At 41.4% G+C, this 15,151-nt stretch overlaps 1 protein-coding gene across 1 annotated transcript in view; it reads left to right on the forward strand.

Annotated features, from left to right (window-relative positions):
- Positions 1-2,341: 2,341 nt before the first annotated feature.
- sgpp1b (sphingosine-1-phosphate phosphatase 1b) overlaps positions 2,342-15,151 on the forward strand; it is a 34,425-nt gene continuing 21,615 nt past the window's right edge. The window contains exon 1 of the mRNA XM_067614710.1: positions 2,342-3,713. Within this exon, the coding sequence (XP_067470811.1) occupies positions 2,853-3,713 (861 nt within the window). The 5' untranslated portion in view covers positions 2,342-2,852. The remainder of the gene's footprint in view (positions 3,714-15,151) is intronic.

The following is a 15,151-nucleotide window of genomic DNA, read 5'->3' on the forward strand; positions in this document are numbered from 1 at the left end:
ACCTGCCCGGGCCTCGCCCCCAACCACCAGGTCCTTCTGTACAACCTGGACGACAACGGCTGACTCTCCAGACCTCGCCTCCGTTAAAAGCTGGGGACTGCAACGTCAGTTCACGCTACAGCCATGTGGTTTGTTCAAAATCACCAGGGAGGAAAGCTGCAGCTGTTTACCCTCGGTTTTCCACCAAAAAACCTTTGAGGGAGATGTGTCATGGGCTCTGTTTTGTACGTCAACAAGATGTCGCCACCTCTCGCCAGCTTGCTAAGAGGCAGGGGTGGATTTAAGAAGCTGAGAGACCCTGATTCTTTTTCTGCCTCAGGATCAATAGGGTCTCTGACACTGATGTCAAAGGTCACGAGCAAACTCTATCGCAGCATCACTGCCGTTTTACTATACGTGCAAATGTAAGAGACTCCGAGCAGGCAGTTATTGTTGTGTTATTGATTTTTATTGTTATTGTTGCTCATGTGAAACGTGAGCGTATTCAGGGATTACAGACTGCAGGCTACTTTTGATGCACCTTGGCTTGCGTGGAGAATATGCGCTGATATGCTTCTGTTATCTTTTATGCTACGGTGTGATTTATGAAATATTCTGTGTAACATTCCCTGGACTGTGTGAATTATAATGCTATCTCTTTCTGAGATGCATTAACTGCCTGTGGGAAGACTGTTTCTTTCCCTCTCTGCATTTGATGTCCTGTATTCATTCAATGTGCTGTAGTTATTCTTTTATTTTTGCAGCATGTTGCTGCCCTCTGCTGGTGAAAGAATTAACTTTGAAGCATTTTGGCTGATGTATTGAAATCTTACAATGAAAATGAAGGTGAATGGAAAAGATAAATTATTTGTCTGTGTTGTTTCCCCCTTTCAGTATGATGAATGGAGTCATACTTTTTTGTTTCCAAAAGTGCAAAATGCCATCTTTTCTCATTCTCCTCAGCTTTTAGAGGTCACAGTCAATTCTTTCCTGCTACCAAATAATTTGTTGTCCTACTATCAGTCCCAAGTTTTCACAGGGAATTGAGTTTTACTAAATTGTCAGAAGATATTTTATTATTTAACATGGCACAATGTGTGCTTTACAACACTAATTTGACAACAGTGATTTAATTCATCCTTGTTTAAGTGGAAGCTTGTCTCTTTCTGTGTTTTGAGTGTTCAGTCACTGTTCAGGAGTTTTACTGGGTTTGAAAATGTGCATCTTGATAACAATCACTAAAAAAAAACAACAACAAACTGAAGGCAACTATTACAGAGAAGTTCAATATTTTATGACAAAAAAATTATATTTTGATGAAAATGCATATTCAATATTTAACTATTTTGACAAAGGGCAATTCAACTTTTTTTCAGGTGATTGATTATCAAATAAAGTATGTAAGTAAGGTGCCAATGTTTTATGGGTTTTTATGCATCTTTATGTAGCAGTACTTGTGGTCATAATAAGATGCATTTATACTTCTGACAAAACCTAGAACAACTCTATCTATCTATCTATCTATCTATCTATCTATCTGCCACATAATAATAGGCGACAAACTAAGCGCGGTCACGTCACATTGTGACATCTTGAATACGTCGGTTTTGCGTGCGCGCCGGAACTTGTGTTACGTTCAAGTGCTACTACCAAACTCTAAATTTACAGTTTCAAGTCCTAAATGCATTCAAAGCCCAATCAAGTGCCCCCACCGAACAACCGTCCCTTCTGGGAACAATATTATAAACTGGCAGTGGTGGAAAGTAACTGAGTACATTCACTCAAGTACGGTACTTAAGTACAATTTTGAGATACTTGTACTTTACTTGAGTATTTCCATTTGATGTTACTTTATACTTCCACTCCACTACATTTCAGAGGGAAATATTGTACTTTCTACTCCACTACATTTATTTGACAACTTTAGTTACTTTTCAGATGAAGATTTGACACAATGGATAATATAACAAGCTTTTAAAATACAACACATTGTTAAAGATGAAACCAGTGGTTTCCAAGCTTTTTGGCTTTTGACATCTTATAAAAAGCAGTGTGTAGTCGGGGTCACATCTCAGATGTCTATGAGTTGTTAACAACTCCACCAAATAGTGATTTTTCCCTCTAAACTTCTCACATGCTTTCATTTCAATAAATGTTCAAATGATCCAATATTTCAGCAAAAATCAAAGATTAGAGAAAAGGTCCAAAAACTGAAAGGTTGGGAACCACTGGACTAAACTAGCTAACTGTATATAAAGTAGTTGAAACTAGCTCCACCTTAAGCAGCTACAGTAACATGCTGCTCTAACACTGATGCTTCAGTATTAATAATCACATGATGTCACATATAATAATATATCAGTCAGAGGGACTAAACCACTACTTTACTTTAATACTTATTTTTACATTGCTGTATTGGTACTTGTAACCACTAAAGAAAATAAACTGAAACGGGAAGGAAATTTAAATACAATGTCCTCGTGTGAACCTGACCAAAATTGGGGATTAGACGTATAATTGTGAAATTTCCTACAGCCCCGGAAGGCACCGGGGAAGGCGCGTTCCCCTGACCGCTCCGCCGATCTGTCAGTTACAGCCGGACCCTGAACGCACCCGGACCCGGCCGAACAACAGCCCTCCCCAGCTCGTCTCACTGTAAACAGTAATTCCACTTTTTTTTGGATAAATACAACTTACCGTCATAATTTGTTATAGTTTAAAAACGGTTCGGGGTTCACTCTGCCAGGATGCACGGGCTTGCTAGCTAACGTTAGCCGGAGAGCTAGCGTTCATTATCCACTGTTTTGCAGGAAAAGTAGCGGAGTCCGCGCTCCTTCTTTCGGCTGCGTGGTTGGTGTTTAAACCGGTTAAACATGGAGCAAACTAACCGTTTCACAGAGCTCTACTACTATCTCCAAGACCCCCACCTTGTCGCCCGCTTTCAGCGCATTTGTGGGGTGAGCGGGACATTTTCGAGAACCGTTTGTGCCACCAGCGGTAGCAGCAAGGAAGAGGACCGGACTCACTCGCACAACAACGGGGCTTGCCATCACCACCGCGCCGGGGGAAATGAGAGTGAAGACACGGCCATTAGAGGAGCTGGGGAAGGGGAGAAAGTACAAACAACAGTAATGGGGGTTAGAAAGAGGATAACCGATGCTGATGTGACGAAAAAGCACCGGGAGGAAAGTGAAAACCTTCCCCAGAATGGAGCGGTTGTAACCGCAGCGTCAGCCGGGGGAGAAACCGTCGGTGTGGGTAGTAACGGTCGGAGCCTCGCCGCGGGTCAGGACGGTCTCAGCGGGGCCGGTGCGAACCTTTCAGGGGCAACCGAAGATGGGGAAAGGGAGAAGAGCAGTACAGTGAAACCCCTCCGGAAAAACTCTCTAACGGGTGAAACCGGGCAGGAGTTCCTTATCGACAACCGGCTCTTGTATTACATGTTCACTTTCGGAACCGAGCTGGGCAACGAGTTGTTCTACATCACCTTCTTCCCCTTCCTCATGTGGAACGTGGACGCCTTCGTGGGCAGGCGGCTGGTCATGGTCTGGGTCTGGGTCATGTACCTGGGGCAGTGCACCAAGGATGTGATCGGGTGGTCCCGGCCCGCTTCCCCGCCGGTAGTCAAAGTGGAGGTGTTTTACAACTCGGAGTACAGCATGCCGTCCACACACGCCATGTCGGGCACTGCCATCCCCTTCTCCCTGTTCTTCATGACCTACGGCCGGTGGGAGGTAAAGTAAAGCCATCCTAACACACCAACAAGCTGTCAAAGTGTGAATTGTGTGAAAACCCTGAATTGCAAGACAGAAGAAGTAAGCAGGACTTACTTCCTCCTGATCACTTAGTCGATTAGTCGATTAATCGTTTTCGCTATTAAACAACTCATTAAGCTTTATTTATACAGCACCTTTAGATTTAGAGACCAATGCACACCAAACTAATTAAAGTTAATTGAATAAGAACAATAAAAGATGGGTAGTTAAGATAATAACATAATCAAGACATAAAATTATGAAATACTACTCAAAATTAATAGATTACAAGAAAACAGTAACATGTTAATAAAATTAAATAGATTAAAATAAATAAAAAATAATGATAAATAAATGAGGCATATAATAATTAAACCATAAAATGATAAAACGCTACATAAAAGCCAGACTAAACATTTAAAAGTGAAAAATGCCAGTTATAATTTCCCACAGTTAAGTTTTTAAATGTCTTATTTTGTCCGACCAACAGTCCAAAACCAAAGATAATCAATTTATTATAATGAATGTCAAAATCATCACATCTGAGCTGCTGAAACCAGCAAATCTTTTGGAATATTTGCTTAAAAAAATGCCTAAAAATGATTTTTTTGTTGATCGACTAACTAGTTAATTGATGCTCTAACATTTGAGCTGCAACAATTAGTCGATTAGCTGATTGACAGAAAATTAATAAGCAACTATTTTGGTAATTGAATAATCATTTTAGTCATTTTTAAAGCAAAAACACCATAAATTTGAAGCCGTCTTCTTCTTCCTCATCTTCTCTCATTACCTACAGCCGGTGGGACAAACAGTAAATCCATCTTAACGTACCAACAAGCCGTCAAAGTGTTTATAAAACTGAATTGCAGGAGAGAAGAAGAAGTAAGCAGGAGCTTCTACCGCCTGATTTTCACGAAGCAAACTGAGAAGCTTCCCCTCGTGGTGTGTCATAACATTTGCTTGTATTTGCCTGTTTCCTAGCTCCATGGCAGCAGTGAAATTGTCAAGGTTAACTGCAGAATAGTAAACAGTTAGCAGTTGTGTGAAATCTCACTCGAGAGATTTCCTGTTTCCTGACAAATGCTAGCGAGCGGGTGAAATCAAAACAAACAACTCTTGTCTTCACTCCACATGATTTTTATGCAGCGTTACAGCATCCTGGAGGGCGACGCGTACACCTGCTGCCGGCTGTGACTGCACACCGTCGCAAACACAAATATGTGATACTGGAACCTTGAAGCTGATATAAATATCTGATTCTCAACAAGGCTGCAACGAACAATTACTTACAATTAATCTGCCAGTTATTTATTCTGTTGTTTTCTCTGTTAAATGTCAGTTAATAGTGAAAAATGTCTGTTTATTTAGTCCAACCAATCAGAAGCAAAGATAATTAATTAATTATGATGGATTAACTCATCACATTGGAGCTGCTGAAACCAGCAAACTTTTTGGCATATTTTACTTTAAATAATGATTAAAATGATTATTTTATTTCCGATTAATTTTTCGTTGACCAATTAATTGACTACTCGTTGAGCTCTAATTCTTAACATAAATATTTGAGCTGCAACGATTAGTCGATCACTTGATTGATAGAAAATTAATCACACAACACAGCAAAAACAGCATAAATTAGCTGGTTTCAGCTTCTCAAATTTGAGGATTTGATGCTTTTTTTTCTTTGCTTTGATGCAAAAATCAACAGATTAATTGATTCGATCTTATAAATTTTATTTATGAGGGAATTGAGACCAACATATATAAGTTGTGAGACTTTTTGCAGTTGAGAAATAAACACTAACAGAAAATTAGAGCCAAAACAATAAGACAGTTAATCGATTAGTGGGTCATCAGAAGAATAATGTGCAGCTGTTTTGATAATCAATCAGCAGAAATTGCAACCTATAAATCATTTATATACTGCAGGTTCCTGTTACACATAAACCTGTACAGGCTTTAATATCTGCCTGCTGATTGAGGAATTTTTCCAGACTCGCTGTTCATTTTTCCCACACTGTTACCTCCACTCAGTTGGCATTCGCTGCCTTGCTCGAGGACACTGTGACATTGAGACAACGGCTGTTTTTTAGGTCTTAACCTGCGATCCTTTTAGTTTACAGAACAGACTGTCTAACCGCCGCCACTACAACAACAAACATGTCCCAGCTCTCCATACAGGATCACTGAGACTTTGCCCTCTGAAGTCAGTCGTCTGAAGCGGCGTCATTAACAATTAATGAGCGGTTGGCTCAGTGGATACAATGACAGCAGCCGGAGCAGCTGCACAGCTGTACCAGCTCATTTTTGACCTCTTTACTGCTCGTACTACAGCGAAATCAAGCTGGATTCAACACAACTGGTTCCCCTGTGACGCTGTAATGCTCACAATACGCTAGAAAATAAAATGATTAGATGGGAAAAAATTCAGAATACAATTCAGCAACAATTTTGATTATCAATTTATTGTGAAAAAGAGAGGAAAAAAAGCCAATTTTCATCTGGTAGCTTCTCAATTATAAATATTGGCAGGTTTTCTTCTTCTATGATAGTAAACTGAACTTTGTGAGGCTGCAACTAAAGATTATTCTTATTATCGATTGATCTGACGATTTATTTTCTTGATTAAAGGACCAATCTGTAGGATCGCTCCTCCCTTTTCAAGCATTGTAGGAGAACCTACGGTGGCCGTGAAACTCGCAAAAACTGTGAAAGGTTCCCTCTAGATCCAGTGTTTAGCTTGTCTGTTCTGGGCTACCGTAGAAACATGGCGGGCTCCGTGGAAGCGGACCTGCTCCCTATGTAGCTATAAAAGACTCGTTCTAAGGTAACAAAAACACAACCAACAATGAATATTATATTCAGTTTCTGCCAATAGATCCCCCGAAATCCTACACACTGGTCCTTTAATTGATTGGTCGTTTGGTCTATTAAATGTCATAAAATGGTGAAAAATGTTGATCACCTGCTTCCCGGGTCCAAGGTGACGTCCTCAGATATATTGTTTTGTCCCGACCAACAGTATCCAGGTTATTATCATAGAGGACTAAAGAAACCAGAAAATATTCACATTGAAGAAACTCAAATCAGAAAATTTTCTTATTTTTTTTCTTATGAAATGACTCAAAGTTGGCCATTAATTTTCTGTCAGTTGACTGATCGTTGTATCTCTAGATCTTTGGGTTTTGGACTTGTGGTCGGACAAAACAACAGTTTGGGTTTTGGGCATTTTATAGACCAAACAGTTATTTATTAAGAAAAGCATCATATTTGATAATGGAAATAATCATGTCAGGTTCAGATCTACAAGTGTTTTCAATGCGTTTAGTCACAGTAGCTCTCGATGGCGTAACGTACTCGGGCTCGTGGTACTGAACTAGCTCCTTCAATCCCTCATCCTCTAACACACTGATTGGCCGCATATCAGTCTCAATCATTCGGCCTCAGACTGGCGCGCATCACGCTTTCTCACCCCGGCTAATAGCGACGTTATCTCTGGCTGCGACTGCGAGCTCAGACATGGCAGCCTGACGCTTGTTCTTAATGAGGTACAGCACAGTGTTACTACTAAACTGAAGACTAGCATCACAGCGGTTCCACTCTGAGCTTCGTTTAGCGCGCTTCATGTTTTACCTCAGACTGCTAGCTAGCAGCAAAGCCGTTAGCGGACTGTGTATGTATGCAAATTAATCTATAGACCGACATGCGTCACCGGTCAGATATATTCTGGCTGGTTAATGGATTAAGGGTAAACTGTTGACATCCCTAATAGTAGTTTAGTACTTTCATCATTGAAGCGTCTCTTCACGGCGGATCATATTATAGCTTCTGTTTCCAGCTTTGTTATAGTTCATGAAACCGACTGAAGTTTCCCCGTATCATTAGAATAACATACATGCAGGAATTTTGTTTTGACAAGCCCTTCTCTGTTGCTCTTTTCTTCGTCTCCTCCCATTCACTCAGGAGGAACAACACTCCATTGTGTCCGGTCTGTAAAAGCCAAGAGAAAGTCTGTGCAGTTCACCTCCATTGTCTGTTTCTCACCGCCAGAGAGACGTGATTCACAAGCTTCAGGAAGTTCACATCGCAAAATGATTAACAAGCTGAGCAGTAGACGATGAACACAAGTACGTCAGTCAGTAGAGACAGTAATATGTAAGATATATTAAATAATATCCCCCAAAAACACAAACGAAGAACTTCGGTTGTCATCGCAGGAGCCTGTAAACCATCATCATCATCACTTTTACACACATCAGGCCTCAGATTCCCACACGGTCACATAAAGAAAAAACATTCTGGTCGTATTTAAGTGATTAAAATCTTGCGGAGCGGCCTTTCCTGCTCGGCCCCTGAAAGCACCGTTAGCCGGAGGGGCTGCACTTGCTGGAGTTCAGCACCGGAGCGAAGAAACAGGCATGCATCACGCCGCTCTGCTCTCCTTTTCCATTTCATCCCTGATCCAATGGCAGTTTGGTAAATCTGAGAGAAGACTTATACTCCCTGCTGTGCTGTTATCCTCTGTTGCACATTTAAGAAGCTGGAACTAGATTTTTTTTTCCTTAAAGAATGATCCAAAATAATTAGTTGGATATTTTTTGCTCAGATAATCATTGCAGCTCTAAATTCTAACTGTGTTTTGTACATCCACACTGGTGAAAAATCCAGTATGCTTAAAAATATGCAGAGTGGTTCAAGTGTTTGTCTCTGATTGCAGCGCAGCAGCATTTATCTGTAGTTACAAGTGCTGCACTGATTACCACTTGTTGTTAAGCAGAGACCATAAACGCCGCTGTAGCTGTGATCCTGCAATCCCATAATTTCCAGCCCTCCCAAAAAAAAAAAAAAAAAAAAAAAGGTTCCTTGGTGTGTGTAACACCACGTGGGTGGGAGAAAAAAAGGACATGAAATGGAAAATGCGTGGGATCCCGGTATCGCGCCGCTTGAATCACAGTAGGCGAGAGCAGAGGTGGGATTGATTTACAACATGTTGCAGCCCCCTACCCCGCCCCCCCCCCCCCCCCCCCGTCATCTGTCTGCCAGAGCAGGAGATAAGAGAGCCGACCCCTTGACCTACGAGTGTGCTACTCCAAGATAAGACTAATTCAGTGTTTCTCTCTCCTTTCTCCTTTCTGTGCAAAAAAATGTCTTTCTCTACTTCAGCCTGATGACACATGGAGAGCGTAAACATTTCACACACACACAAACCTCTGCCGGGTTTTTTTTGAGTCTCTTCATGGCCGGATTAACACTTTAAACATTTTCTCTTTTTTTTTCAAGGTCTTAAAATAGTGACTGCTAGTGTGGAACTCCCAGATAAAACATTGACCTTTGTCTCTCTTTCTGAACATTATGTTTTCATATTTATTTTACTTTCAGATGTCATCCTTTAACTTTGCCCCGACAGAGTTTTAAATTCAGTATGCTATGTCTTAGTTTTTATAAATTAAATTGTCTTAAACCTTTTACTACACTTTGACTTAATGAGTGAAGAGTGTTTAACAGGAGAAAGTAGGAGGATTATAGTGCAAGAACTGAAGGGCAACACACATTAACAGAGTCTTGTCGATGGTGGGAGCCTTATCTCGGTTATTTCTTCTATCTTTACGCTGCATCTGCTGTGTGTCTTACACGCATCAAATGACTTGACGTGGCCGGCATGTTGCACTTTTTTTGAAGGCTCAAGTTCTGAATTACATCACGTCACAAAACCGAACTTGTTAATCCCGCGTTAACTCCCGTTTAGCTCTTGTTTCTGCTCTCTACCGACTCCTGAGGGAAATATCTGGCTCTTTAAGCTGCTAAATGCTCCACTATGTTCACCAGCTAGTCTACAGCTAACTGTGTCTGTTTTGCTGCTGAGCAGGTAGTGTACAGTGGATTTTTAGAGCTTTTTCTCTGAGAGTGAACCAAAACAGTAAAGTTGCAGCTGCACAAACGAACAATGAGCTGAAACTCACTATAAAGCTCCGTAAATCTGCAGAGTTACTGATAATCTCTGCAGGTTCATCAATACGAGCCACATTACTGCACACACTTATTCACAGTCATTTCATGTATTATTATAATATTGATTTACAGCCTCTTTAACTGATCCGTAAATGGACACACATGAGAGCACTGATACAGTTTATTGATTCGATATATTAGACAGATTCTTCCAAATCACACAGAACAAGCCTCTTTTTATCCCTGCACACCAGCTTCGGTCGTCACGTTGCATCATTACAGTCTTATCTGAGTCTTTTCGGTGTAATTTTCTCCATCTCTTTGTCTGACTGGTGATTCATTCAGAGCTTTATCTCGGTTGGTGTGCTTTGGCAGAAAGCCTTTTGAAACGCTGTCTGAAGCAGCAGATCTTTGTTTCAAGGGAGCGTAAAGCATTTAACCCAATTTTTTTTTTAGATGTTAATTATTAATGCTTTTTTTTTTTCCTCCTGGATCCCTCGCCGCTCGCCGTAGCCTCGCTGTGAGGTTTTCCTGTCGAACGGGGCCGACTTGTCTGAGCAAAGCAGGAATGTCGGGATGGGATGAAGTCAGACGACGGACCTCCTCCCATCCCACCGCCCTCCTCCTGCTCAGACGGTAACCGGTGCCAGATGTCTCGCTATGGAAGATACTCGTAAGAGTGAAGTAAGGGAGGGAGGGGGGACAGAAAAGAGCAGTTGAAGAAGGGGAGGGAGGAGGGAGGAAGTAGAGACAAGATTAGACTAGATAGATGAGAAGAGATAAGACACAGTTAGAGATGAGATGGAAAGAGATGCAGAAATGAGATGAGAGAGAGAAGAGAAGTGCTTAGAGGCGAGGAGGAGGGGGGAGGAAGATAAGAGGAGAGGTGGAAAAAGGAGGAGTTTCCGAGGGAAGAAAGATGTAAAACAGACACAAGAATATAGGAGCTGCAGAAACATAAAGTTTCTATGTTGTCCAGTTGAGCCTGGACAAGAAAGCTTGATGGTAAACTGGTTTTGTGTGAGACTTCCTCCCCTGAGCAGGAGCTGTAAGGTGGGAACACCTCCAGCTCTTTCCTGAGCCATGAATGAGTTTAACAGCGTAGCGTTTCCCTAACTTTAACCCCCGTCGTCAGCGTTGCATTGTGTGTTTTCATTCAAATCGTTGATGAATATCAGGCAGAAATCTCCTCTGTTGCATTCAAAAGAAGGAAGTTTGATGAGTTTTATGAGTTTTTATTAAGAGGTAAAGAACAAAGAGGCCCGAGTGAGACTTTTTGCTGCGTTTACTAGCGATGGGATTTGCTGTATTTGGCACCACATGGCTGTTTTTTAAATGTTTTCTCGTTCTCCGGAGACTTTTGCTAATGTTTTTTATTATTTATGACCATTTTTATGTGTCACCGCCATCCTCACCTTAGTGAATGAGGTCAAAGTTCAACACGAGGTAACAAATCAATTTTTTTTTAATCGGTAGTGTCTCTCTCTCCCATGTTACCTAAACGCTGCACAGGATAAACTGTCTCTCTCTGTAACAGTGTTTTAATTATAGTGTGAGTGAAGGTGGTGCTTGGCGTGTTTAGCATGAAACTAACGTGTTACAGAGTCGTAAGTGTTGGACTTTACACTGATATTTACAATCAGACTTATGTCCAACTGTTGTAACAGGCTGCTGCTCAGCACACAGAGACTAAAACTCCAGAAAAATATGTCTGTATTGTTCCTTTCTTCTTGTTTATATGATTATAGCTATTTTGATCATCTTAATTGCCATTTTTCAAGCAAAAATCTAATGTTATAGTACTTCACATTGAGTATATTTGGGTTTTAAACTGTTGTTCGGACAAAACAGCGTTTTTTTTTTGGGCTCTGGGAAACTTTTTTTCTTTGTTTTATGGACCAAACATGTGAGAAAAGAATCGGCAGATTATTTAATGTAATAAGAGTTATTGTTAGCTGCAGCCTTAATGAGATTTGTGCAGTTTTCAAATGTCACCATACAGGATTTCTCAGTATTGAAACTGATTTCTTTTTTTGGCGTTTGCAGCTGAAAATGTGTGAAGCTGCAGTTTTCCAAATGAAACATGCCGTCACAGCGATTGTGAAGTAATTAGATCTTTGCTGTGGTATTATAAACTTCCAACAGAAGAAAAATATTCACAGTTTGGTTTGTTCTTCGCCTCAAACTGGACAAGTTTACATCTTGGCAGCGTTGCAAGTCAAACACAGCGCACCCTGGGATCTGTGTGGTTTGTGTGTGTGTGTGTGTGTGTGTGTACGGTATGTACAGCATATAACATGAAGGGAGCGCAGCGCTAACCGGGTACAGAGGTTAACAGTCAATAAGCAGTGTGCAGAGAACCACAAGCCACACAAAAAAAAACACCACGTCCATAAAACTTTGCATAAGGCGACCGCTGCAGCACCACTGCGGTCAGAGACGCGAGGCCAACGCCAGCTCGCAAACACGGCCGTGTGGGACTGAGTGACACATGCTCTGTGTTTGGACAACATCTCTACAGAACGGTTTCCTCAGTCCCTCCTCCTCCTCCTTCCTCTCCCCCCCTCTCACTCTCAGCTAGTCTTTCCCAAACACAGCGCTGACCTCTGCATGTTGAGCTGCAGCGCCTGACCTGGCTGCACAGCTAATCCACACACATAAAGACGCCTGTTTCCCCAACCGGCACCTCCCTCTGCACTGACCTCATTGTTCAAAACGCTCCCAGAGTTTATAATTGACACCTTTTTAAGTGATACTTAGTGGTTAGAGAGACACCTGTAAGAGAGTCTCCTGCAACCAGACGCGCACATATTTGATGCAACAGCTTGTGATCAACTGTTGCAGCTTCTACCTGCTGACTAAATGCTCAATTATTTTGAGTGTCTGCAACTCTCATATACCAACCGCTGCTTTAAATCAGCTTATTGTGTCGGTTTAAACAGCAATCAGGAGGAACGACTGCAGACACAGCCATGCTAGCAGCTCTGTCAGGCTGTTAGTTGGCACAGCGACGCTTTAAACTAAATGCTGATGTCAGCATGCTAACACGCACTTAACGACAACGTTAACATGCTGTTGATTAGCAGGTGTAATGTTTACAATGTTAGTACAGCTTAGGGCCGATGGGAATGTCGTTAGTCTTGCAGGTATTTGGTGCTGATGATGGTGGTGGATGAAAAGGGATCATCAGAGTTATTACTTAGCGGGACGAATTCTGTGTGAACCGAATTTCACAGCAATCCATCCAACAGCTGTTGAGACATTTATGTCAAAACCACAGATGTAATCCTCATGGTGGCACCAATGTTATTAAGGTGCTATTATTTATGATCCTGTGAACCATAAACGTCCGTCTAAACATTCATAGCAATCCTCCGACCGCCGTTATGATATTTCAGCACGGATCAAAGCGGTGGACAAACCAGCGGTACCGTTCCTAAAACCACACCGCTGTTCGAGAGCAGTTAACAGAAGACACGGCTTTAAAATATATAGACGCAGCTACAACAAGCACCAATAAAAGGATATAAATGCTGGTAGACTTTAGCGGTGGTTAGTTAGTCTACTTCAACAACACCTAGCGTGGCAGATAAGCAGTTGTTTGTAACAAAGGTTATCTCTCCCCGTTCCAGGACTATATTCACCCTGAGAGGCTGCAGACCAGCAGCTGGAGTGAGCCTAAGCTGCACTTAAATTGGGGAATTCAATTTTGATTTTTATAGACGTTGCAGTGTTTGTTTGTTTTTACTCTAATAAAACAATGAGAACAAATCCTCTTGTTCTCATTTTATTTTGGAGGTGCTGTATCATTCTGTGCTGGTGATCATTGTGCGATTATTATACAGCAAATGATGCACTTTGGACAATAATTCAGTATTTCCGCTCATGCTGTGACAAAATTCTCACACTAAGATATTATAGTTGACAGTTATCAGAACGATAAGTTACATTTTTACCTGTCAGATCTGTCAGATATTTTCATAATAAAATCGTTGGTGATCAGTTTTCTGTAGCTCAACTAATATATGTAATAATATTTCAGTGTTGAGATAAGTAGTAACACTGTTAAATCTGTTTATGGTAAACGAGACAACACGTATCTTAACCGTCGTCACAGAAATAATTAATTGAAAATCGCAGCGACGTGAGCCCGCTCCATGAAAGAGTTTCTTATTTCTGTTTAATTAGAATCCATCCGGCGCCGGTGCTCTGATGCATCATTGCACTGATGTTTGTAATGTAATTCTGGTCTGTGAGAGGAAATGTGAGCTGAGCTGAACACACAGGAGCCACGATGAAGAGAACAAAGGGCTTTTAGCAAGTGTGCAAACCTCAGCAGCTCACTCTTCTCCCGCCTCCTCCGCTGTCACTCATCTTCTTTCTTTCTACTCATCTCTCTGGCTGCTTCCACACCACAGACCTGCTGCTCATATCTGGATAGTTCATATTAACATTAGTACGTAACGTCCTAAAATCTGTGCCTTTGTGGGGAAGGTGTTTAACTCGAACCAGCCACATTCTGTCTCAGGCAGTGTTCAGTTCCAACCTGTAAGAGTCATGTTTTAACACTGTTGTTCATCATCTGGGATGTGAAAACGTCAGATTTCCACACAGTCAGGGAAATAAAAAAGTGTTCATGCTGGTATTAGTTCAGTAATAAAATCCTAACGCACCACGGAGCGTCTCTCCTGCCCCGCTGCAGACAGCGCCGTCAGCAGAAGAGGAGGTTGTTACAAGCTTCTGGGTCAAAAGTAGTTTAGTCGACTTTGCTAATATTTAACACCAGAGCTGAGAACATCAGCAAGAAACAAGAGTCGCTCTGTTCTGGGTCATTTTGAGACAAGATTGTAAAAGTTTATATCCTGTCACGCTGCCGCCCTGCGTTACTCTGCCTTTTATTGTTTTTTCTGCGTCATTGCATACAGTGATTTGACTCAACACAGGGGCTTTTTGACTGATGCATCAACGTTTGGGTGGCGGCACTACGATATTTACTGCAGATAAAAATGTAATTTTTATGCATGTCTTAATTGAGAAAGTTACATTCCTCTACTCTTTGATCCTATATGCTCTACCTCGTGCAAACTCGTGCACATGTTTGCACATTTAATGTGAAACCAGCGTCAAGATGCTGCAGGTGTTGTTCATTTTCTCAGCGTAGTCGAACCAGAGTCTCTGAGTTGAGTCAGGCCTTTAAGTGGTCTGTGTGTTGCCTCTGTTTGTTTTTTTTTTTGCTTTTTGTTTTTCCTCTCTTTGATTTTCTTGCCTTTGTTGCATCTCTTTGTTTATCATGTTGACATCGAGCTGCTGACAGCTTAATGATAGAAGATCTACTGTTCTTTGTTGACTAAGGTGAACATTCAGTTACACGTCTTTCAGGCTCATATTCATGTGACCCGGATCAAAACTGCAGAACTGTAACTCATTGCAGCTTTTTTTGCATTTTACACCGATTAGAAAACTAA

Source organism: Thunnus thynnus, chromosome 16 (genome assembly GCF_963924715.1).
Source record: "Thunnus thynnus chromosome 16, fThuThy2.1, whole genome shotgun sequence".
Taxonomy (NCBI): domain Eukaryota; kingdom Metazoa; phylum Chordata; class Actinopteri; order Scombriformes; family Scombridae; genus Thunnus; species Thunnus thynnus.